Source organism: Chionomys nivalis, chromosome 9, assembly GCF_950005125.1.
Source record: "Chionomys nivalis chromosome 9, mChiNiv1.1, whole genome shotgun sequence".
Taxonomy (NCBI): domain Eukaryota; kingdom Metazoa; phylum Chordata; class Mammalia; order Rodentia; family Cricetidae; genus Chionomys; species Chionomys nivalis.
The window spans coordinates 47,141,004-47,167,794 of record NC_080094.1 but is presented as its reverse complement, the minus strand read 5'-3'; the positions used below and the strand labels follow the sequence as shown (position 1 = coordinate 47,167,794).

The window sequence follows — 26,791 nt, the reverse complement described above, 5'->3', positions numbered from 1 at the left end:
TGAACCTGCACTCTACGAGGAAGGCCCACATCTATCTTACTGTCTATTTTCCTGCTTCTCCAGCACACTGTTGGGTGCATGGTACTAACACTGCTGGGTGGATGGTACTAAGGGCACTCAGTTTCTTTTGGAGGGCAACTTGGCATGCACTCACATAGCCTTTGAATCGGCCTTTTCTACTCATTCTGTATTTGTCACAAGTATTATGCTGGCAGTTTCATGTCAACTTGACACAAGCTAGAGTCATCTGAGAGAAGGGACCTCGGTTGAGAAAATGCCTCCGTAAGATCAGGCTGCGGGCAAGTCTACGTGGCATTTTCATATTTAGTGATTGATGGGGGAGAGGCTAGTCCATTGTGGGTGGTGCTATCCCTGGACTGGTGGTTCTGGGTTCTATGAGAAGGCAGGCTGTGCAAGCCATGAGGAGTAAGTCAGTAAGCAGCACCCCTCCATAGCTCCTGCCCTGGTTGAGTACTGCCCTGTCTTCCCTCCAAGATGAACTACAGCGGTGGTTTAAAAGAAAATGGCCCCCAAACGGAGTGGCACTATTAGGAGGTGAGGCCTTGCTGGAGACAGTGTGCTCTTGCTGGAAGAAGTGTGCCACTGTGGGGGTGGGCTTTGAGGTCTCCTAAGCTTATGCTTATGTCCAGTGTGACAATTCACTTCCTATTGTGTGTGGATCAAGATGTAGAACTCTCAGCTCCTTCTCCAGCACCATGTCTGCCTGCATGCCACCATGCTTCCCGCCATGATGACAAAGGACTAACCTCTGAATTATAAACCAGCCCCAGTTAAATGCTTTCCTTTATAAGAGTTGCCATGGTCATGGTGTCTCTTCACAGCAATAAAAATTCCAACTAACACCAAGTATCAATCCAGGTCCAGTAAAAAGGAGCTGAGACAGGGTCCCCATTATTCACAATTTTCTACCGTAGAGTCTCAGATGTGTTAACAAAAACACACACTTAGATAAAAGTGGCTCAATCTCCATACTGACGACACATTAAGGACCGTGACTCAGAGCGGAAAGTGTGTCTTGTTAGGACACAGGGACATTCTTGCAGCTCTCCTGCCTGCCTCATCTTGAAGGAAAGGAGGGTAATGCAGTTAGGGTTTAGATGTCACACCTGTATGTGGTGCAGAGACATACATGCAAATACACACACACACACACACTCTACATCTTTTTTTTAAAAAAATAAAAAAAAAAAGACCTGTAAAGAAGAGGTGGCGGGACCTTTTGAGGGTGGGGTCCTCAGGGACACATTAGGCCCCTGGGGCTGTGCTATGAAGTAGATGGAGGGACCCTTGCCCCTGCTCTGTTCCCAGCCATCCTGGGGACTTCTTCACCACATACTTGACCATGCTGTTCTTTGCTAAAACAGGCACAGAGCAACAGGGCCAGTGACCACAGACTAAACCCCCCTCCTTTAACTTGCTTGTGGCAGGATCCGGAGCCCCCAGCAGAGGGTTACAAACAGGCTGTACCTCTCCTGGACACCGAGGGGTCCACTTCAATGCCCTTTTCGTAAGGAGTGCCGCCATTCAAGAAGAGTTCATACGTTCTATAAAAGAACAGCATACGTGAAGGTCCGTGTTGCAGGCATTTGTGAACCAGACTCAGCCAGGCATATGCTTCAGGACAAAGGTATTCTCGGGCACTTCACCCAACACTGGTAAGCGAGAATCAAGGTGCTGATTCTCTCATGAGCAGCATCACAACAGACAGACGCCCCCCACTTAGTACTAACTGCATGCAGAAAGGGTGATTTTCCACATGAAGAGCTAGATCCTGACGTCACTAAAATGATTTGTGTCGATAAGTAATGACTCTTATTTCTCAAATATATCAAGTCATTATATGTAGTGAAGTCATTATTAGCTTCTACTGCATTCTCTTCCTCTTCCCTCCCTCTCTCCTGCTAGGTAAGTGCTGTATCTCTGACTTGCTGCCCTCTGGCTCCCATGTGCTTCTCTTTTATGGGAGGATAACTTATGTGTGCACAGAGAAGTTAAAAGTTATTCGCCATTCTGCTCTCTGGAGGGGTTTAAGTAGAGTCACAGTGTTCATATCAGTCTGCGATTTCCTCCACACAACATACACGGGAGGGAATTAAAAATAGCTGTGACTCCATTTCCGGACAGGTAGACATGTACGTGTCTCCTTATCTCCTCTACTAAGCACAATATAACCCTACGCTATATTGTAATATATTACAATTTATATATACTAAGTGTAACTCATTTTTTAAAAAAGAAATTGTAAGAAATCAGGGTTCCCATAAAGATCCACTGGTAACAAATGCCCTCTCCTCCTGCAAGGGTAACATCAGATAACCAGTGGCCAGAGCTGAGAAGGCTGCGAGGGAAGTGTTACATAGTTATCCTCATAGGAGGCTTTGAGATAGGAAGTAATCTCCAGGTTAAAGATGGAGAAGACTGAGACCTAGGATGTTAAGGAACCTAAACAATCACCCAGGAAGAGCTGGGTCCAAAGCTCTGGATCGTAGAACTTCCCACCCAGAATCCTAGTCTAGGTCTGTCCCTCTGTATTCCTTCTGCGAGGTAACTGTTTATATCCTTGACTTAGGTCATTAAAATTGTGATTGTTTATTTTCTTGTTAGTTTCTGAGATGGGGAGGCCATCCTCTCATCCTTGTGTGTGGAACATAGGTACTGGTCCCTCTGCTGTTGCTCTTACAGCTCCAATTTGTTTACAGTTGCCGCACCGTGATTTCAGCATCCTGCCTGTTGGGAAGGCAGAGGATTGCAGACGACTCAGCTGCCCGCTCTCTGAAGGATGCCAGGCTCTGTTTGCAGCGTACTGAGCGCAGGGCTCTCATAAGGACTACAGACTGAATGTTCTCAGCAGACAGCCCGTGCAATTATCCTTTAAAACACGGATCTCCGAGTCATTCCTTTCTTACTGGGTGAGATTATACACTCTTTCTCAATTTCTCAATATCCATTCTTTCTCAAACGCCAAGATCAATGTGAAAAGCCCTCTTTCCAAAACTTGTTGAAATATTAACAGAATAAATCGGAGGAGGATAGTCCCTAGGAATTTTCTACAAAGTTGCTCATTTGTGAGGGATACTTCACTTACTTTGCTGGAATAGGAACTCCGCTGGCATCGAAAAGCTTCAGAAATACCCAGCCACAGCTTAGCTCTCCTCTCTCCCCAGTTGACTATGAAATAAAAGAGGCACAGAGAATGCTGTCTGAGATAACCACTCATAAGCTGTCAGCACTCACTCTGAGGACTAAGCTGTCCATCAAGGAAAAGAAGCTGTAGCATGCCAGGGCTCCATTTTACCTGAAGGTCAGATGTTAAAAGTGGTACTTCAAATGACATCCCTTAAACCTGACCCTGAGGTAACTGTTGCTATTGGGCCTCTAGTGCTAACGTAATTTGGAGACAATGTCAAATCGCAGGATACTACATGATATTCTGAAGCTTTGCTTTACAGGGGGTATGGAATACAGGAATCAATAACTCAAAGATCCCCTGTGGAATGTTCTTTTACACTTCGTAAATATATATCACTGTGATTGGTTTAATAAAGAAGCAGACTGGCCAATAGCTGAACAGAATAAGGTTAGGCAGGAGAACCAAACTAAAGACATTGGGAAAAAGAAGAGCGGAGTCAGAGGAGTGATCAACCAGACAGAAGAAACAGGACATGTACGAAATGAGGCAGCAAGCCATGAGCCACATGGTAGCACTTAAATAAATATAGGTTAATTTAAGTTGTAATACCTAATTAGTAATATGCCTGAACTACTAGCTGGGCATTTATAATTAATATTAAGGCTCTGAGTGATTATTTGGGAAGTAGCTGCTGAGACACAGAGAAACTCTGTCTACGATCCCCTGGCTAGGAAGCTTAACCCTCCTGCCAACTGCCAGGGACCACGGGGGGCTCACTTGGCTCTTCTCATGTCCTACCCATCCGTCTTGAAGATGTACAGGACGATGTGGTAAGTTAACATGGTCTTCCTGTGACAGCTCTCTGTCTAGCTGCAAGGCCAAGTTTATACGCTATACCTTTCAAGCTATGACCAGAATATGGACATGTGGAGTCACTAGTGAGGGTGGACACCACTGGGTTTAGTATTCTCATGACAAACATCGAAACATGTTTCTCATGTTCCCTTGCCACTTTCTCAAGTCACTGAGCAAGAACTGTGACCTACAAAGTTAAGTGGACTTGGCTCCCAGAAGACAGAGGTGACTGAACTCCCTACTACCCCCCCACCAGAATATCCTCAGGACTTTTTAATTACCTCTGGAAAGTCCCACACTTTATCAGTGTATGAACAAATGTAATACTTTTTAAAAACAACATTCATCATCACTCCGGTTCCTTCATAGTTCAATTTCTGATGCACAGAAACCCTCCCGAGATTAAAGTGTGACTCCCTCCCCCCCAGGCATGTATGTTTGAATACCTGGTCCCAACTGGTGATGCTATTTGGGATTTGGACCATGCTAAGGGAAGTGGGTCACAGGGTGGGCCTTGAGGTTTTTGGTCCAGTCCTACTTCCTGTTCATGGTCTACCTCCCTCTGCTGCTGGCATGCCTTCCCTGCCATGATGGAGTGAGTCCCTAGAAGTGTAAGCCAGAATAAACCCTTCCCGTAAGTTGCTTTTGTCAGGGCATTTCACCATAGCAACAGAAGTGTGGCTAACCCGGCTTCTATTATTTTGCTTGTAAATCAGACACATTCCTAATTGTTCCCCTCTGATGCATCAGAACAGTTTGTCTTTCAAACTTGACATACATTGCGAATGTAAGAAATTCCAAGTTCAAATAATATCCCAAGGTCTGGAGTTGAAGAATTGGACCTGATGAAACAGTCCCCATCGAGCAAGCATGGCAGGATGCCAGTGACCTAGAATGATAAGGAAACCAAAGTTACTGCCGAAAGTGAAGAGTGGGCGGGGCTTCCAGCCTCATCCATCTGTGAAGGGGCTCATGCCTTTGCGTTATAATAGAGGGAGATGGCGGAGGGGGTGGGGCAAGGAAATAGCTCAGTGAGTACAGGACTTGCTGCCAGGTCTGAGGACTTGAGTTTGGTCTCTGGACCCACGTGGTAGGAGTACTGACTCCTACAGGCTGCCCTCTGACCTTCGCTTGTATGTTGTGCCATATACATGCCCACACGGATGATGTGGGATTTTCCTCTATATGTTGTGATTACCATTAATAAATAAAGAAACTGCTTTGGACCCATAGGAGGGCAGAACTTAGCTAAGCAGAAAATCTAAGCTGAATGCTGGAAGGAAGAAGGGCAGAGTCAGAGAGAAGCCATGGAGCTGCCGGAGACAGATGCTGGAACTTCAGCTGGTAAGCCACAGCCATGTGGTGATACACAGATTAATAGAAATGGGTTAAATTAATATCAAAGAGTTAGCTAATAAGAAGATAGAGCTAATGGGCCAAACAGTGATTTAATTAATACAGTTTCTGTGTGATTATTTCAGGGCTAAGTGGCTGGGAACAATAAGCAGCCCTCTTTCCTCCAACACACAGATGTGCTAAAACAGACAAATGTAAAACAAACAAACTTTATAGAAAGTAGATGGACCAGATTCACATGTCAATGATTGGAAGTAAGAACATTTAGCTTCTCTGTTGACAGGGAAATTACCTTAAACTTTCTTGATTTTTTTGCTTAGAACAGGGAAAGAAGCAAACTACTATAAATCAGTCCCCAGTCCTGCATGTTTTACTTACACAACCACTGCTCTTTGCAAGCAAAGCTAAAGCCAAGACCAACACGCACTTGTCCTTATTCCTGCCTTACAGACATCCCGTTCCCTTTGTTCAACCCACTCCATCTCCCAGGACAACCATACCCCCTTCCCTGCCTAGGAAACCCTACCCATTTCCCACAGCTTAGTTTCCCTTGCTCAAAGTCTCCCTTGGGCCTGTGGGATGAACCCTCCTCTCCTCTCGCCACCGTGCTTCCAACACCCTCCGAGCCTCACAAGCACCACACTCTGCCTGAATGGTCCACAGACCCCAACTCACAGGCAGCACCAAGGACAAATACCACAGTGCACGTGTGTCCACGGCTAGTGTCCCTCGGTAGTGGATATGCAGCTATTCACAGGTGTTAGTGTGAGCTCCCACATGACTAGCACACGTGGCGTGCTCCGTTTCATTCCAGAAGCTCACTCATACTTATCCATGCTTCCCAGCAGCCTGTACTTGCATCCTCGGAAGACAGAAAACTCTACCCTTACCACTGCGTGTGCACAGGGGCAAACAGTGAAGGTCGGAGCCAAGAGACAAGCAGTGCTCCCTAGAGGCAGGTGTGAGGGACACCAAGGGCTTTGAGGAGTTGTGCCACCGAGGAGGACACATGCCACATCAAGAGAAGTGGCTGAGCCTCCAGCATAGCCTGTGCCCTCTCCCTGACCCTCTGTCTTGTGCTAAGTAAGACCTGACGCAGTAAGAGGAAGGGAAATGAAGGGCTTCCTGCGTACAGTGGAACAAAGGAGTGGGTTGTGGGAGGGGAGAGAATGCTCAACAATGAGTCCTTAGAGGTAGGAAAGAAGTCAACCACAAACAGTACCGTAAAAAGAACAAGACAGCCTTGACTCACTAGCGTCTGTGTGGAACTGACTCTGGCTGAAGCCCTAACCTCACCCCAGCCCTGACAGGACCTGGGTGTAAGGCACTCGTCCCTGAGGCGCTGCCTTTGATTTGTACCTGAGGAAAATACAGGTGCCATTAGCACAGTTGCAAGATTTCATTTCTGGAAAATACCCCAATCCTAATCTTAACTTCGTGCTTTCTGCTCCATCAGGGGACATTTCCTAATATTGAAATCTACCGAGAGAGGTGACTCACAGAAATCACAGCTCCAGTGACTGGGAGCTTGAGGGATTTTTGCCAAAACTGGCAAAGAAAAACAGACTACAAAGATTTCCATTTGACCCTACGCACTGCACGCTCCATGTCCCACACTTTGGGAGCTGCATGCTGGACCGTACACTTTGCAGGTAAAGAAACCCACTCAGCGATGACTTACCTGGGGAGAAAAGGTCCATGTTTTGGGTTTTTTAGGCTGCCAGACTGCTCGAACTGTATGGATGTTGCTCAGAACCTGAAACGAGATTTTCTCATTTGAAACCACACTGTAGGAGCCTTTGAGACTCCTGAACTTCTGAGTCCCAAAGCATCAACAACTCTGTACTGAACAGCATCGACGTGGTGCTCTCTCTATCTGTCTCTCTTTCTCTTTTCCCCTCTCTCTGTGTGTATATAGGACAAAGAAAACAGAAGAACAAAAGATTAGAAGGAAGAGAAAACCGAGCATACAGCTGAGGGTGGGGACAGTGCAGAGCATGCGCTCAGCACGCGGGAGGCCCTGAATTCCATTTCTACCAAGAGAAAATCAGCGAAGATGAAGTGTCCAGCTGAAAGTCCGGGGCTCCTTTCCATCTCCCTGCTACCTAGGGTACCAGAGCCCTTTAGTGAACTGCTCAGAGACTTCAGCTGTGTTGGCGGGGAGGGGTGGGGGACGTCTCCACAAGTGCCACGTTCTTGCTTGGTATCAACAACAGCACCTCTTATTTGCAGCAGTCTTAGATTTCTCGTGGAAGAATAAACAGTGTGAGGACGTGCGCTCCTACTAAGATACACCTATAACATGAAATCTGATACAAATCACTTTTATGAGTTACAATCTATGATTTTGGTATAAGTTTTATTATTTTCATGTATTAATAAAAAAATTAAACTTCAAACTGAAGCATGATGTTGTGGTGTACATTTGTAATCCCAGCAGAAGCAAGAGGATGAATTCCAGCCTAGCCTGGGCAGGACATTGTCTCAAACAAACGAACAAACAAAGCTGGCCTCCTAGCTCTTGTGAAAGGCCAGACCGGGTGTATCTGGGAGACTGTTTCTAAAACAAACAAACAAACAAACGGGCACTTCATCTCCTTTTGGTCACCAGTGGTCACCGGTGACACCTACTGGCAGTGGTTCTATACAGAGGTGTGGAAATGAGGATCACAATTAGACATTCCACGTTCAATGAAGGATGAACTCATCCATCACATGTGGAAGTCGAAGGCCTCCTGCCTGCTTAACACTCTGCCCTCCTATCTAGCCCAGCACATTTGGTTGATTCTTGCCTCCTCCATCTCCCTCTGCAGCACCCTCCTAAGTTGCAACCATCATCCCTCAACATCATGCTCTCCTGTGCTGAATGGAGTCCTACATGTTTCACTTGTATTAACTCACTTAGTCCTCACATCAACCCTGAGGACAGTGTGAGCAGGGCCACATCATTTGGTCAGGTCTCATGCCAGCAAACGGTGGAGCTGGTTAGTCCTAAGTGAGCTGGCTCTTTATTTTATTCAGCTGACAATGACACTTGGCTGTCCTGACCACCAGATATTGCAGGATTTCTCTACTTATCTTTCTGTTAATGCTATGTAGAGCTGTTCCATTTCTTACTGTTGCGGCAAAATAACCAACCACAGAAACTTAAGGAAGGTTGGGTTCACTGGCTCATTGCTTGAGAGTATGGTGATAAGAAAGTGTCTCTAGATGTGGCCACAAGATCTTGAGGCAGTTGGTCACACTGTGACCTCAACCAGGGAACAGAGAGAGTCCAATGCTGCTGCTCAGCTCACATTCCCTTCCCCTTTCATTCTGATTAGACAGAAAAGGGGAAATGCTGTGGGATGTCTCTCTATATGCTGTGAATATGTGTTGTTCTCATTGGTTGATAAATAAAACTGCTTTGGCCTATGACACGGAAGGATAGAGCCAGGCAGGAAATCCAAACAGAGATACAAGAGAAGGGAGGAGTTGGAGCAAGGCACCATCCAGTTGCCCAAGGAACAATGTGCCAGCAGATTGGTAATGCCACAGCCACATGGCAATAATTAGATTAATAGATATGGGTTAATTTAAATGAAAAAGCTAGCAAGTAATATATAATTAATATCAAGCCTCTGAGTGTTATTTGGGAACTGGTGGGTGGGAGAGAAACATGCGGATACAGCCTGTGACCTAAGTCTATGAAATATGCCATGCCTATTTTGCATGGGTCTTCCCTCTCTGGCTTAACTCAGTCTTCTACTCCTAGGTTTTTAAGTTAAGTTGGTAGCTTAGACAACTTATTTTGAGTCTTTATTCTTCCCAGAATTTGCAGTTAAAGCTACAGATTTCTATCTAGGCACTAAGAATTTTCTCATAAAAGATATGTTTGTTTTAAAATAATCATTCAAGCCGGGTGGTGGTGGCACACGCCTTTAATCCCAGCACTTGGGAGGCAGAGGCAGGCGGATCTCTGTGAGTTCGAGACCAGCCTGGTCTACAAGAGCTAGTTCCAGGACAGGCTCCAAAACCACAGAGAAACCCTGTCTCAAAAAACCAAAAAAAAAATAAAAATAAATAAATAAAAAAAAATAATAATAATAAAATAATCATTCAGACTTTTTTTGGTATTGGGTGAAAAAAAGTCTCTAGAATCAGGGAGGAATAGAATGGAAAGCTTTGTGTAGACATGGCAATGCTCTGTTTTCTTACTTAAGGTGTTGGTTACACCAGTGTATATATAATACTATATACTTTAATACTATAGTTAAGACCTGGGCTGAGTATAACAGTAGGAGATGAGCATTAGTACCTCAGATACATTAGCTGAGATAACATTGCTAGTGATATACCAATATCACCCCCAACAACTCAATGAACCAGGAGTTAAACCTACATAATCAGAACCAGTATGGGTGCAAGAAGCCTTAATGTGTATATGCTGTGTATGTATATATATAAAATACATGGTGTTAATAAAATCCTTTCCCCTTATCCTGGGGTGACTTCACTTAGCTTCCAGTGGACTTGGTTCTTACCTTACTACCATCAAACAGACAGAGACGCACATGTCTACTGAGAACCTGTATGCTTGTTCCTGGGAGAGGAATCATTTTACAGCTCCAGAGGGTCAGAATCAAAGACACACGACTTAGTCTTGACATAATCTGAAAGGAAAATTAAGCACAAAATTTATTACTATTATTTGTTATTTATAATAAAATCAATTAATTTTACATAACATCTTTTTTTTGTTTTGTTTTTCAAGATGGTTTCTCTGTATAACAGTCTTGGCTGTCCTAGAACTTGCTTTGAAGATCAGGCTGGCTTCAAATTCACTGAAATTCACCTGCTTCTGCCTCCCAAGTGCTGGAATTAAAAGAGTGCATCACCACCCCAGCTACAAAACATCTTTTATAAATACATCTTAAAAAAATAAATACAAAACTAGGAACAGCAATTCACTCTGGAAATCTCAGAACTTAGGAGGTGAAGGAGAAAGATTGAGAGTTCAAGGCTAGTCTGGGCTACATGAGACCCTGTTTTAAAAACAAGCAAGCAAAGGAATAAAAAGAAAATACATATAGATTTTTTAAAAAACAAGAATTTTACACAAACGTACACACAGTTTTCAGTGAAGTATACTTAATATAAAAGACAGTCATTTGAGGTAAATTTTCATACAGCTATATTTGAAAGCTGCATTTTTTTCCTTAATTACTTACAAACTGCAATAAAAAGGACATGCAGGAAGGACTCACAGGTAAAATAAATGATTCGACTATGGAATCAGTGTTCTAGTTTCCAGTCATTCCTATAAAATGTGTGTGAGCTCTGCTGTGGTAGCTGTCCATGAGGAGCCAGCCAGTAAGCGGCACTCTTCTGAGGCGTCTATTTCAGCTCCTGTCGTCAGGTTCCTGCCTCGAGTTCCTGCCCTGCCTTCCCTCAGTGCTGGAGGTGACCTGAGAGTTCTAAGAAGAAATAAACCCTTTACTCCCCAAGTTGCTTCTCTTCATGGTGTTTTATCACAGCAATAGAAACCCTACTTAGGACAACCCCTTTCTGAGGCTTGTTGGAGTGGTTGCCTTTAAGTTGTAGGTTAGCGGTTGTGGGAGACAATTCCCAGTGCAGCTTTCTTAAGTGAGCACCCATGCTGGGGTGGAGCTTCTCAGTGACACAACTACACAAGGCACCCATGCTTCTTCTTGAAGTGGCCCCATCGACTGGCTGGTTCACACTGGACTCCACAGAATTATTTCTTTGGCCTGTCATGGGGTGAGCAGGAATATCTCCCCAGTAACATCACACAACAGAGGTACTTCACCAAACTTTAAAACTAACGTTTATTGAGTTCCTATGTGCCCAGCATCGTTCTTTATCATTTAATCCCCACAACAACTCTGCTGAAAGAATTATTGCTATTATTATTAATCACTCCCTTTTTACATATGAAAAAAATGAGGTAAAGAATAATTAAGATAGAGGGCCGGACAGGGCTGGAGAGATGGTTCAGTGGTTAAGAGAACCAGCTGATCTTCCAGATATCTGGGATTAGATTACCAGCACCCACAAGGCGGCTCAGAACTATCTATAACTCCAGTTCTAGGGGTCTCAACTTTTCTTCTTCTTCTTCTTCTTCTTCTTCTTCTTCTTCTTCTTCTTCTTCTTCTTCTTCTTCTTCTTCTTCTTCTTCTTCTTCTTCTTCTTCTTTCTTCTCTTCTTCTTCTTCTTCTTCTTCTTCTTCTTCTTCTTCTTCTTCTTCTTCTTCTTCTTCTTCTTCTTCTTCTTCCTTCTTCTTCTTCTTCTTCTTCTTCTTCTTCTTCTTCTTCTTCTTCTTCTTCTTCTTCTTCCTCCTCCTCCTCCTCCTCCTCCTCCTCCTCCTCCTCCTCCTCCTCCTCCTCTTCCTCTTCTTTGGGCCTCTGCAGGCATCAGGCACACATGTGGTACACAGACATACATGCAGCTAAAACACCCAAGTACATAAAAATTATATAAAATTTATTTCTTCAGGAAAAAAAATTGACAGAACAGCCAGAGCTACATGGTGAGATCTTGTCTCAAAAAAAAAAAAATTAAAGAATGATAAAGATATAAACTTAGATCTACCATAAGACCCAGCTATACCAATCTTGGACCTATACCCCAAAGAATGCTTAACCATCATACCATAAGGACACTTGCTCAGCTATGTTCATAGCAGCTTTATTTGTACTAGGTAGAAACTGGAAACAATCTAGATGTCTGACCCTCAACCAAGGAATATATAAAGAAAATGTGGTACATTTGCACAACTGAGTATTACTCAGCTGTTAAAATAAAGGATAGCAGGAAATTTGAAGGCAAAAGGATAGAACTAGAAAAAAATCATCCTGAGCAAGGTAACCCAAATCTGGGAAAGGCAAACATGATATGTACTCACTCACAAGTCGATATTATCTGTAAAATAAAGGATAACTATTCTATAATCCGCAGACATAGACAGGCTAGGTATCAATGGGGGTTAAACACCTAGAGCTCCCTGGGCAGGGGAAAACAAGAGATCTGTCAGTGGACTGAGGGTGGGTGTGGATGGGAACATGAGCAGTCAGGCTGGGGAAGTACCGAGGAGGAAAGTGCTGAGGGGACTTCTGGGGGTCATTTCAGGGTCCAGTGGAAGTCTAGGACAGGAGACTCTCTCAGGAGTCTACTGGAGGACCCCAGCTTAGACTCCTAGCAGTAACGGATAAGCAGCCTGAACTGTCCACCTACTGTGACCAGACTGATGCCTGGCCCAATTGTTATCAGTGAGGATGGAAACAGATGCAGATCCACAGCTAAACATTAGGGGAGTTCGGGGAACCGTGGAAAAGAGGGGAGAGAAAGGATTGTAAGAGCGAGAGGGGTCAAGGACGCCAGAAGACAACTCACACAGTCAACTAACCTGGACTCCTAGGGGCTTCCCAGAGTTTCAACCAACAGCCAGCGAGTCTGCATGGGACTGATATAGACATTCTGCTTATATGTACAGTTATGCAGTTTGGCCCTCTTGTGGGACTCCTAACACTAGGGTCAGGGGCTGTCTCTGACTCTTTTGCTGGCTCTTGAGATCCTGCTTCTCATACTGTGTCACCGTGTCCATGGGAGGTTTTAGTCCTACTGTACCTTGATATGTAATTTTTTCTTGATACTCATGGGGGACTTGCCCTTTCCTAAAGAGAAATGGAAGAGTGGACTGAGGGGTGGGGGATGGGGACAGAGGGGAGGGGTAGGGGATAGGGCCTGTAAGGAGAGGAGAGAGGAGAGAGGAGAAACTGAGGCAGGGATGTAAAATAAATAAATGTACTAAAAATATAAACTTAGAATTATTTCTTTTGTAATGAGAGAACAACAATAGAAGAGAAAGGAAAATAAAGTTGAGATACAAAGTTCAAATTATAAAGTATTTTTCAGAAATACACAGTGTATTCTCTGCAAAGCATTTGTCAATTTCCATTTTACATGCTATCTACACACTTGTCACAGGACAGACACTGGGCACTCTCATTTGACCAACAGTAAGCACACCTACCGTGCCTGCCTTAGCATCCCACAGTAGATCTCTGAAGGCCAGCTGCGATGTTGTGAGCTCGGGCTGTAAGAAGTAGCTTGCTTGAAACCGGTTCCCTGCAAAAATAACACCCCCTTTATTTTCTTACAAAAGAGAAATGAAAGTCAAAACCCTAAATCCATACTGTTACACGACAAACCTAGCAAAAAAAATTTCTGAAAAGCCATGTACTCACTAAGAATTCAATTTCCAAGGCAGATGGACCAATATATGCTTCTTTATTAAAATAGGGCACAAAAATTAAGACAAAAATACATAAAGGTCACCTCAAGGTGATCTAAGAGAGTTCTAGATGCTTAGACAAAAAGCTGCCTTATGATAATAAGAATTCATTCAAATACTTGTGTAAAATTTAAGAAATCTGCAATCACATTTTAGAGATAAGGAAAACAATACATAATTAATTTTACTTTTAATTAATTTTTTGAGATAATGTCTCCTATAAATACCTAGCTGGTCTCTCTATGTAGCCAAGGATGATTTTGAGCTTCCGGTTCTCTTACTTCTGCCTCCCACATGCTGGGATCACGATCACAGGCCTACAACTGAACTTCCTATTGTAGAAATCACTACTCACTCAAAAAAAAGTTCTGGAGCCAAGTCAGAACCAGAATAGTGAACCTGAGAGATGCATCCTGCCCTCGTTAGCTTACAGCTGAGGGACTGACACATGAAGTCAACACATGAGTTTTCAGGGTGCTCAAATGTAGCAGAATATTTGTTTACATTGTGAAGAGTGGTTTAATAAAGAGCTAAACGGCCAATAGCCAGGCAGGAAGAGGTTAGACCAGACTTCCAGGGACAGAGAGGACTCTGGGAAGAAGAAAGGAGGAGTCACCAGCCAGACAGAGAGGAAACACGAGCAAGATGGAAGAGAGGCAACACCATGTGACAGAACATAGGTTAACATAAATGGGTTAGCCGGGCGGTGGTGGCGCACGCCTTTAATCCCAGCACTTGGGAGACAGAGGCAGGTCGATCTCTGTGAGTTCGAGACCAGCCTGGTCTACAAGAGCTAGTTCCAGGTTAGGCTCCAAAACCATAGAGAAACCCTATCTCGAAAAACAAAACAAACAAACAAACAAAAAAAAACAAAAAACAAAAAACAAAAAAAAACATAAATGGGTTAATTTAAGTTGTAAGAGCTAGTTGAGACAAGCCTAAGCTAAAGGGCAAACTTTCATGATTAACAAGACTCCTCCATTTGGGGCTGGCAACCAAAAAGAAAGTCTATCTCCACTCAGGTAGTTTCAAGGGTGTGGGGAAACCAACATAACCATGGCAGGAATCCCGGGGAAGGATGGAAAGACACGGGAAAGAGCCACTTTATCAGAGGGAACCTCAAGAAGTCACTCCAAGGAAATCAAGCAGCTCAGGTACACACAGAAGACATCTGTCACCATGGTTTTTCTTTACAACAGCTCATAGACAGATGTTCTTAAGACACCTGTCACCATGGTTCTTCTTTACAACAGCTCATAGACAGATGTTCTTAAGACACCTGTCACCATGGGTCTTCTTTACAACAGCTCATAGACAGATGTTCTTAAGACACCTGTCACCATGGTTCTTCTTTACAACAGCTCATAGACAGATGTTCTTAAGACACCTGTCACCATGGTTCTTCTTTACAACAGCTCATAGACAGATGTTCTTAAGACACCTGTCACCATGGTTCTTCTTTACAACAGCTCATAGACAGATGTTCTTAAGACACCCGTCACCATGGTTCTTTACAACAGCTCATAGACAGATGTTCTTAAGACACCTGTCACCATGGTTCTTCTTTACAACAACTCATAGACAGATGTTCTTAAGACACCTGTCACCATGGGTCTTCTTTACAACAGCTCATAGACAGATGTTCTTAAGACACCTGTCACCGTGGGTCTTCTTTACAACAGCTCATAGACAGATGTTCTTAAGACACCTGTCACCATGGGTCTTCTTTACAACAGCTCATAGACAGATGTTCTTAAGCACTGGGAAAGCCCAAAATGAACAAGGGAACAAACAACAGGTAGAGAGAATGCTCTGGAAAAGTCCTGTTACAGAGCAGGACTTAATGGGATGGGGCTTGGGGGTTGGTCCTTAAAGGCAGCAGGATTAGATGTCCTGCTAATACTTATTAGGCACGTACCAATGGGGGAAAGGCTGGAGAGGGTTGGCTAAAGATAGAGGTAAGGACAGCTGTCTTAGGGTTTCTATTGTTATGAAGAGACTCCATAACCACAACAACTCTTATAAAGGAAAAACATTTAATTGGAGTGGCTTACATTTTAAGGATTTAATCCATTATCATCATGGTAGGAAGCAAGGTAGCATACAGGCAGGCATAGTGCTGGAACAGGAGCTAAGAGTCCTACATCTTGACCAGCAGGCAACAAGAAGTGAACTGTCCACTGGGTGTGGCTTGAACATATATGAGACCTCAAAGCCTACCTGCACAGTGACACACTTCCTCTAACAAAGCCACACTTAATAGTGCCATTCCTTTTGGGGGACATTTTCTTTCAAACCATTTGTGAAACTAGGAAAGTGGCTGGAACCCAGAGCACCAGCCTGGCCACCCCTGATGCCATAGGGAGGGTGACGAAAAGACAAATACTCAAGGGATGAGATTCAGGGTTCTGGAGATGGCTCAGTAAGCAAAGCACTTGCCATGCATGTTGTGGAATGATCTCTTTGTACACTGCAAAGATTTGTCACTCAGACTGGTTTAATAAAAAAAATGAACGGCCAATAGCTAGGCAGGATTTCTGAGGAAAAGAGGATGCTGGGAAGAAAAAGGGCAGAGTTGCCAGTTGACAAGAGGAAACAGACATACAAGAAATGAGGTAAAAGCCGTGAATCACGTAGTAACACATAAATGACTAGAGATGGATTAAGTTACAAGAGTGTTGAAGGAGGAGGCCACTTGCTCATTTCCTGGCAGCTCAGACCGAAAATAATCACACAGAAACTATATTATTTAAATCACTGCTTGGCCCATTAGCTCTAGCTTCTTATTGGCTAACTCTTATATCTTAATTCAACCCATTTCTAGTAATATGTGTATCACCATGAGGTCGTGGCCTACCAGCAAAGTTTCAGTGCATCTGTCTCTGGTGGCGGCTCAATAGCTTCTCTCTGACTCTGCCTTCTTCCTCCCAGCATTCAGTTTAGTTTTCCCCACTTAATTTAACCCATTTCCGTTAATCTGTGCATTAACACATGGCAGTGGCTTACCTCGTAAAGTTCTGGCATATCTGTCTCTGGCAGCAGCTCCATGGCTTCTCCTAACTCCTCCTTTTTTCTCCCAGCATTCAATTTAGTTTTCCCTACCTACCTCTATTGCCTGTCCAGATCCAAGACAGTTTCTTTATTAACCAATGGTATTCATAGCATACAGAGGGGAATCCCACATCATAGGAGCTACTTAGAAACAAGTCTAAACTATCAGCTGAGCTTTTGTTTTCTTTCTTTCTTTCTTTCTTTCTTTCTTTCTTTCTTTCTTTCTCTTTTCGTTTTGTTTTTTTCAAGACAGGGTTTCTCAGTAGCTGTGGAGCCTGTCCTGAAATTCACTCTGTTGACCAGGCTGGCCTTGAACTCACAGAGATCTGCCTGCCTATGCCTCCCAAGTGCTGGATTAAAGGTGTGCCCTACTACTGCCTGGCTTCAGCTGAGCTTTTATAATTAATAAGTCTCCATGTCATGACTTGGGAGCTGGCAGAGGGACAGAAAAGTCCACCTACAAATGACACCTGACATTTGCCCATGTATATTGTAAGACCTGAAAAAGCTTTTAAAAAGGTTCTAAACACACAAAAATTGAGAAAATGCAGTTTCCTATTCTTGTGTCTCTTATGCTTGCCGCAATACAGAGACACATCTCTCAGCAGTTTCCTGCGTGCTTGAGCGGCCAGTGCACCATGAGCTAAGCCAAATGGGGGGTTTCAGATTTTGCTCATGTAGACAGAAAAGGTTACAGATACGCAATAAAGCAGGTTCAGAAAGAAAAACCTCTAAACAGGTTACAGTGTGTTTAACAATGTGTATAGGCCTAAGGGAAAAAATAGGTATAGACAGTCATAGAAAAGTAGTTTAAAAATTCGAGGCCAGTCTGGTCTACAAGAGCTAGTTCCAGGACAGGCTCTAAAGCTACAGAGAAACCCTGTCTCGAAAAACAAAATAAAACAAAAAAAAAAAAAAAAGAAAAGTAGTTTAAAAATAATAAAGTCTTCTTTAAAGAGAGAGAAAAGTAATACAAAAAGAGAATAATCCATGTAGAGATGGGAAATACACAGGGAGTCTTGATCCTATATGTTATTATGTTGTCTTCAAATTTTTTGATTGTTGATGAACAAGTTATAGCGCATAATCCAATGAGACATTAGATTATGGAAACTGCTAAATTAAACCAAACTACATATTTGAAGTTGTCTTAACTTCAAACTGGAAGTCAAAAAAACATGTTGCGTTAGAGAAGAGGCTATGCTTTTGCTTCCACAGAAAATAAAAGGTTGTGGATTCATTACAGATTAAGAGATCAGATTTTAACAGAGGAGACCTCCTCAGTATCTTGGATACAGACATAGGGGAAGAAACCAAAAAAGGACTACAGGACAGGTATCTTGTAAGCCAATTCCTTGATATGGGAACAGCTCTGAGATGAGATTAGACATGATAAATCTTGTTGGCTCCAGAGTCCTCATGACTTATTAAACATTATTATACATGATTATACATGCCATCCTTTCATATAGCATAGATATTTATATTACAGTTTTATTATACAGTACAAACTTATAAAGTTGATAGATGCCTTTTACCTGCTCAAACATAAAACAAAAAAAATCATCTTTAACTGACTTGTGCACATGCACATTCTATACTTGTGTTAATACAGATATGTATGGTACTTTTGAAAGTTTGTATGTTTTCAGAGTAAGGGTATCAGACTACCAATGGGTAGCCCAGGTGATCCAGGACCTCAGAGTGCCTTCTGTTGCAGTTTCCTCAAAATTCTGTATCCAGAACAGCTTCAAGGCTGCTGGCTAAGATGGTTCAGCTTCATAAACTAGTCTAGTCAGTACTTGACCATCATCCTAATAGTCTCAGGGTCCCCCAAAGATGCCAGCATCCCCAGACAACAGGAAGCAGTATAAATAATGTAACACCCATATCCCTAAGAGATGGGGTGGGTAGTTTTTGGTCATTCAGTGGGTTATAGATGTTTGTCATCATTAAGTGGTGGTTGGTTTCAAGTTGGTTTTGGTCATGGCCAGGGAAAAACCTGAGAAAATAAGATTAGATTCAGGGATCTCTTTCTGAAGAGATGGGGGGGGATATAGTATAAAAATGATGGCATAAAAGGATAGAATGCTGAGCCTACTAGTCTCATATTTTACATTGGTATGGATTTTTGTATGCAGATACAAATTTAAGGCAATTTTTGTTAGAACTACTATATAGACATTTCCACTCTTGTTTAATGTGTTGTACATATACAGTTCATTTAACAATGTAACAAAGTTCTAGTCCTTCAAAGTTATTACAAACTATTTTGGATAATAAAGAAATATAGGTTAGTAGCTAGTCACCCATTACAACCAAATTTGTAGTCATGTTAGGTATGCTTTTAAAAATCAGAGATATATTTTAGATAGACAGGTGATCTTCAAATACTTCAAAGGCCTACAGAATATTTAAAGCATTTAAAATGTTTTATTAACATAGAGCTTTTTGTGAGAATGAAATATATCTGCTCCTGGCAACATCAGTTTACTTCAGAAAAGATATTAGATATCAAAAAACCTCTAAATGGAGTTTGTTTTCATTGTGGCAAGGTTACCCACTGGGGCGGGGAGGGGACTGTTCTTACCTTGACTGCTGACAATATGCTGTACAAACTGGACAAGCAGGTACAAAGGAAAAAGACTGTCTAATTTTGCCAATAGAAGGTGAGACAGTCCTTCAAAATTCCTGCTTTAGAGAAAAGTTTGTTAGATATTCTAGACCTGTAGGCCTAAGATGGATGCCCTAATGCTACAGAGGAACCTTGAGTGATTGTCCAGGAAGACAGATATCTCTGTCATTTCTATAGTTTTGGAAGTTGTATGATCTGTACTTCCTGTTTATTAAGGTAACAATATATCCTTCTGGGGTTTTTGATGGAGTTTAAGACTAGATAGTCATAGTTATAGTTTTCCTTAGTTATGATAGAAGGTATATTAGGCACAGAGCTTTGAACTCATCAAGATAGGATAGATAATGGTACTTTTTTCTCCAAATATGCCAAATACAAATGAACTGGACACTGTAAATATAATCCTTACCTGATAATTGTTCTTGTTTATAATTTTATTATGTTAGAGTTAAAACCCTTCCTTTACATTTAGACAAAAATGGGGAAATGTTGATCATTTTGTACACTGTAAAGATTTGTCACTCAGACGGGTTTAACAAAACACAGCCAGTCGGTGGTGGCATACACCTTTAATCCCAGCACTTGGGAGGCAGAGGCAGGTGGATCTCTGTGAGTTCAAGGCCAACCTCATGTACAAGAGCTAATTCCAAAGTTACAGAGAAACCCTGTCTCGAGAAACAAAAACAAACAAAAAAAGCTGGATGGATTTGGGGCAGAGAGAATGATGGGAAGAAGGATAGAGTCACTAACTGACTAATGGGAATAGACATGCAAGAAAAGAGGTAAAAGCCACAAGTCACATGGCAACACACAGATGATTCAAGATGGGCTAATTTAAGTCATAAGGGGTAGTTAGGAACAAGCCTAAGCTATCAGCTGGGCTTTTATAATTAATAAGGACTCTCCATGTCATGATTTGGGAGCTGGCAGAGGGGGACAGAAAAATCCACCTACACATGAGCATGAGGACCTCAGTTCTATCCCTCAGAACAGGCAAGAGCCAGGCATACTACAGCAGTGTTCCCTGTGCTTGAGAGCAGAAATGGAGGAGATTCCTGGAGCTTGCTGCCTAGCAAGTATAGCCAAACTAAGTGAGGAGCCCTTACCTCAGAAAATACAGTAGGAAACAATTTGGGAAGGCAAATGGTGTTCTCTGGCCTCATCACAAAGGAACACACATGCACATGCACATGCATACACAGACACACACGGGAGGGGTAGATTTAGGATCTTCACTTGTTTTGACAATAACAGAAAAATTAAAGTTCAGCTTTGACTGCTTAACTACAAGAGTGGAGACTGAGAGCCCCGTGTTACCGTCATCCAGCAGCTGGGCGAGCAGGGACGGCCGGAACCCTGCAGGAATAGCTCCCATGGTGGCTAACGTTTCAATCGTGTTTATCTGCTGAAGAGAGGAAAATGAAATAGACTTGTTTCCATTCCTCTCTTCGTCTGTGTAATACCTCAACACCATTTCAATCACATCCCCAAAGAGAAAAATACAAAACACAGCCTTCGAGGTAAGAAATACTGCAGTGTCACCCCCAATTCCTCGAGGGTGACACTCACCATGAACCCTGGTCTCTCTAATGAATTTGACCTTCATAGTGACTAAAGTACAGAGCTCTGAGTTCTACGCCAGCGGCTCCACAGCACATGTCCCTGAACAAATGGTCACTAGTGCATCTGACCCACACCTTGGACTTGACGGATGCTTTGGGCATGTGAACTTCTGCCCACCCCCACACAAGCACGTCCTTGTAATTAAGAGAGGGAGTACAGTTGGGAAGGCGACTCAGTACACTGTTAATGGAGATGGCTTAGGGGCTGAGAGGAAGGATTTTCTTATGTTATATAATTTCTTCACAGAATTATGGGTAATTTCTTATTCTGATGTCTTTTTTTATGTTTTTCAAATAGCTGACATCTAATATCAGTTTCCCCAAAATGATAGAAGACTCCCGTAGGAACACAGGATAATCCCAAGCTCTTAAATTATATCACAGATGAGATGCTCTACTTCTCACACAGAAGGACCTAATGAGAAATGCTATTTGGATCATGGGCCCAGCAGGCAGGAGACGCCTTTTGCTTGGTACACCTTGCATCTGCCAGGATCTCTGCTGTCCCCCAGTCTCTATTCTGCTCTGAACTCAGTCTGAAGTACTAAGTAACAAACCAAATGTATCTTACTTGCCAATTACGTCACTATTATTAGACACAAAACACGAGACAGGTGATAACCAACCTCTGAGAGAGCTTTTCGAACAGCACTCCAGTGAGAATCAGTTCTAGGGAAACAAAGGAGCAAGGTCAGCGCAGGGACCAGGTATGCCTATTCCAACTGGGCACTCAAAGTAGTATATAATCATCAATCAGTTTTGAAAACTAAACAGTAGTCTTAAAGAGGAGGCCAAGCTAGAACTAAATGCCCTAAAAATCATTACAAAATTAAAGTAGCAGCACATGTCTCTATTTCATGAAAGTGTTGAATTTGTAGGGGAAAAGGGTCAGCCAGAGAAACCCAGCTTGGCCCTGAAATCAGAGCCAGTGAAAGAAACACACGCTGGCTCAGACCTGAGCCAGTGAAAGGAATACTTTAACCCTGAAACCAGAACCAAAGAAACACACTCTGACTCTGAAACCAGTGCCAAAGAAACACACTTTGACCCTAGAATCAGAGTCAGTGAAAGAAATATGCCCTGGCCCCCAAACTAGAGCCTTACAAAAGTCAGTGAAAGAAATAAATCTGGATCTGAGATCAGCCATCTCTGTCCCTGACCAACTAAACTAACCAATCCCTGAGCAGGGAAAACCAATCCCTCTTCTCCCTGGAAAATTCCACCCCTAAGAAGCCATATATAAGCCCTGTGCCTGTTCAGTTTGTGGCTGTTCTTCTTCCCTCCCTGGAAGAGGCAACGACTCTCCTAGAGGCTTCCCTTCCAAGAGGAGTCACTCTCCTGGATTCTTCCCAATAAATCTCTTTTTTAAAAAAATATTTATTTATTATGTAAACAATATTCTGTCTGCGTGTATTCCTGCAGGCCAGAAGAGGGCACCAGATCTCATTACAGATGGTTGTGAGCCACCATGTGGTTGCTGGGAATTGAACTCAGGAACTTTGGAAGAGCAGGCAATGCTCTTAACCCCTGAGTCATCTCTCCAGCCCCCTAATAAATCTCTTGAACCAGGTTTGGGTGAGACCTTCGTTCACCAGAGCAGGGCTGTAACACTTTGGTCAGAGATGTAGCTGGGGAAACCTTCCTCCTGCAGAGCAGAGTTGCTACCCTTTGGAGCAGGGGAAGGTTTGCTACACTCCAGAGCACTGGAGCAGAGCTGTAACAACTTCCCTGGGGAAGCACTCTCCTGCCGCAGCAGAGCTGTTATGTTGGGGCGACCTTTTCCTAGAGCAGGGCTGTAAGCTGCTATGCTTACTGTGACCTGTGCTCCATGACTCCTGACTGCTGACTGCCGACTGCCAGAGCGCTCGTCCACCCGAGTTGTAACACTCAGTGTTCTCCGGCTCCCGACTGCTAGCTAGGATCCCTTTCCATCTGAACTGTGACACTTACAGAATTATTTATGATAGTAAAAATAAAACCAAAAGTTTCTGGGGCTGGAGATGGCTTACTTGGTAAAATGCTTCCCATGCAAGTGTGAAGACCTGAGTTCAGTTCCCTAGAGATGACATAAAAAGCCAAGCATATGCACTGATCTCAGAGCTGGGAAGGTGGAGACAGAATGGTGCCTGGGGCCCAGTGTCCACGAAGCCTAGCCCAGTGAGCAAGCTCCAGGTCCCAGAGAGACCCAGTATCAAAAAGCAAGGTGCATGGCTCCACGCATGCGTGCACACACGCAGGCAGCACAGGCTTCTTTATGCTACCCAGCTGCCTTCTCCCCCTCGTTACCTCTGCTTTACTTCGGCTCCGTTCGCAGTTTCATCCACCACTTCCACGTCCTCTTCGCTGCCCTCCTTGCTGCCTTCTTCACTCGATTCTTGCTTGTCTTTTTTATTATATGGCTAGAAAATTGGGGACATGCAAAGTGAGTGTCAATCAATATAAAATCAATCAACAAAAGTACCAGTGTTTTAAAGAAGACCTGTCATGGATGAGAATCCTTGTATGTGATGTGGAACACGGAACACGTGTTTGCTAATTTCACTATTTGAAAAAAATGACAGGAAGGAATGGTAATTTCAAAACTTGGGAACCTGAGTCAGGAGGATCATGAATTCTAGGCTAGCTTGGGCTCCACAGCAAGATTTTGTAAGAGAGAGAAAGAGAGAGAGACAGAGACAGAGACAGAGAGACAGAGAGAGAGAGACAGACAGACAGACAGAGACAGAGAGAGAGAGACAGAGAGAGAGTGAGAAAGGAGACAAGTTTTAACCAACATAAATCACATATCTGTTTATGTTAGATAGAATTTAAATTAAAAATTAAGAAAAGGATCAGTGAAAGTGTTGGAAAAAGATAATCGTGGAATAAGAAAGCCCTTTTCAGAAGTAATATCAAATATAAAACCAAAAGTCATGAGTGAACACCCTGACAGGTTTACGTAACAAAAATACACACAGCTGGAAGTCAACAAAAATATCAGACACAAATGTCTTAAGGCTAACATCTTCATTAATAACATAGCAGATGTTACACTCAATAAGGAAAGATATAAGTAGAAAACAAGGAGTTTAATAAATGCAAACAACAATAATGAGGTTGGTTTTGACGACCACAACCAGCACTGTCAAACATACAAGAAAACACTCACAGGGAGTGGCAAATTGGTGAAATAAATCAAATCCAAAAATGACTGTGTGGATTATCACCACAGCAGCTGCTTGTTCTCCATCTCCCCATCTCTGTGCTAAAAGAATTTCAGACTACAATAATGGTTACTGAGCACTGGGGAGGCTAAGACAGGCAGATCCCCAGGACTTGGTGGCCTACTTGGCAACCCAGTGAGAGACGGTCTCAAAACTAAGATGGCCAGTACTTGAAAACAGCACTAACCCCCACGGCATCTTCATGACGGGAATGTTCCAGAGCTCACGATGGGGGCCCAGGAAGCGGGCAGTTAATACACGCACTTCCCCATGGCTGCTAACAGGTCAGAAGTACAGATCCACGCCGTATCATCATCAGAACAGAAACACTTTGTAGCAGGAAAGGCACAAATGAGCAGGACTAACCTCCAAGTAGGTTCTGGGAATAAGACCCTCATTCCCTTCAGCATCCTTGGCCAGCCACCAACCATCAGGTTTTTTGTCGATTATGTGGAGAATGTCCCCTTTCTTAAATAAAACAAAGTAGAAACTGAACAAGAACTCAGTAACCATGAACAATATTTCATTATAAATGCTTCAAAATATGTTCCTACTAAAGTAAAATAAGCAAATAAGCTTTATTAATTATTTAGTCCCATTTGAAAATAAAGTCCATCACACTCTACTACTGACTCTATGTGACTATAAAAGAATCACATTGGCTACTTAGCACACACACACACACACACGATGCTTATATTCAAATGAGAAGCACCTCTTCACTATTTTGTGTGTGTATGCGTGTCTGAATGTTTTGCCTGCATGCATGTCTGTGTACCAATGCATGCCTAATATCCATGGAAGTGAGAAAGGGCTGTGGATCTCTTAGAACTGGAGTTACAGGCTGTGAGCCACAATGTAGGAGCTGGAAACCAAACCTGTGTCCTCTGTAAGGGCAGCAAGTGTTCTTAACTGCTGAGCCATCTCTCCAGCTCCTTCACTATCATTCTGAAGGTATCATGCTTATGCCAACACTTTGATTATTACATAACAAAAATTGAATTTGTGAATCTCTCTTTGGAAAGTATTTTTCAGAAGCACCATGTGAATCCTTGAGGAAAATCAGTTCTGTGAAATTAAAATTAAACCATATGTTGAAGCAAAAATAGTACTTGTCTAATATATATCCCAATTCACATTTTGAATTACATTTATCCGCACATAAAAATATAATTCACCAGCCAGGTATGGTAGTACATATCTTTAATTACAATACTGGGGAGACAGAGGGAGGTGGATCTCTTGAGTTTGAGGCCAGCCTAGTCTATATAGTGAGTTCCAAGTCAGCCAGAGACACACAGTGAGACCATGTTAAATATATACATATATAATATATATATTCCATTTTGGGGTTCTTTTTTGAGAGAGGGTTTCTCTGTGCAATAGCCCAGGCTGTTCTGTAACTCATTTTGTAGAGTAGGCTGGCCTTGAACTCAAAAAGATCCACTTGCCTCTGCCTCCTGAATGCTGGGATTAAAGGTGTGCGCCACTACTATCTGGTATATATCTTTGATGATCAAAGAAGCTCTACAATTGAGATATTGAGAAAGAAAGTCTTTCTTAGAGTATACATTCTGTCCAATATTGATGGCATTCTTCAGAACTGAAAATAATTCTATGAATTAAAATGTAAATATATTAGTTGCATAATAGTTATATGTCATATTTGTTATTTAATTTTGAAATTTTATAACTATAAGGACTAAGATTGGCATATTCTTTAAGACTTTCAACTTATGTTCATAACAGAAAGCTGTAAGCTTCTTTAAGAACCACAACTCCAGTTGGAGAGATGGCTCAGCCATTAAAGGCTGGGCTCACAACCAAAAATATAAGAACCACACATCTGATTGGGTGGTGGTGGCACACACCTTTACTCCCAGCATCCAGAGGCAGAGGCAGATGGATTTCTGTGAGTTCAAGACCAGCCTAGTCAACAAAGCGAGGTCCAGGATAGCTAGGACAGAAAAACCATCTTGAAAAACAAATAAACAAAACACACACATACAAAACAAAACAAAACAACATAACAAAACCCCCAAACCCATCAGTCTAAGCCAGGCCAACTTAGTGGGAAAGTGCTTGCCTAGCACACATAAATCCCATGACTTGCTCTCCATCACTGGGAAAGCAATCCATGAGTTTATTTTCTCACCCTCCTGCTACTTATGTATGCACAGACCAAGCATAAGTGACTGGAAGGAAGGCCTTTTGTTGACAGGGGAGAAGATGAGTGTGTATTTTGTTTTTGAGACAAAGTCTCACTAGATAGCCTTGGTTGGCCTGGAACTCACTATGTAGACCAGGCTGGTTTTGAACTTATAGAAATCTGTCTGCCTCTGCTTCCTGGGTGCTGGGAGTAAAGGTGTGTGCACAGTACTAGGCTACTGAAGAATTGCCTCTAACAATGTGAAGCATGCTTCAACCTACAGGATCTGCCTGAGTTGAGTAATTTCATGTATGCCTCAATTATAACATGTACCCTGAATTAGGAGCTATCAAATTACAGCTATTTTGAAAAGAAAATCTTTAGAAGGGGAAATTTTAATAAAAGAACCTCCTATGAGTGCTATTTCCAAGTTATGGTTATTTTTCTAAAGAAGGTTTACTCTCAGGACTGTGAAG

At 42.7% G+C, this 26,791-nt stretch overlaps 1 protein-coding gene across 2 annotated transcripts in view; it reads right to left on the bottom strand.

Annotated features, from left to right (window-relative positions):
- Nphp1 (nephrocystin 1) overlaps positions 1–26,791 on the bottom strand; it is a 55,553-nt gene that overhangs the window by 12,836 nt on the left and 15,926 nt on the right. Inside the window, exons 6-15 of one of the 2 annotated variants that reach the window (XM_057781669.1) lie at positions 24,533–24,634; positions 23,250–23,362; positions 21,590–21,632; positions 20,659–20,743; positions 13,395–13,489; positions 9,886–10,014; positions 7,044–7,118; positions 4,785–4,895; positions 3,107–3,189; positions 1,489–1,565 (exon numbers count right to left, since the gene is read on the bottom strand). In XM_057781669.1, coding sequence (XP_057637652.1) covers positions 1,489–1,565; positions 3,107–3,189; positions 4,785–4,895; positions 7,044–7,118; positions 9,886–10,014; positions 13,395–13,489; positions 20,659–20,743; positions 21,590–21,632; positions 23,250–23,362; positions 24,533–24,634 — 913 coding nt within the window. Of the gene's footprint in view, positions 1–1,488; positions 1,566–3,106; positions 3,190–4,784; positions 4,896–7,043; positions 7,119–9,885; positions 10,015–13,394; positions 13,490–20,658; positions 20,747–21,589; positions 21,633–23,249; positions 23,363–24,532; positions 24,635–26,791 lie in introns of both variants that reach the window. The other variant, XM_057781668.1, reaches the window with a different exon arrangement.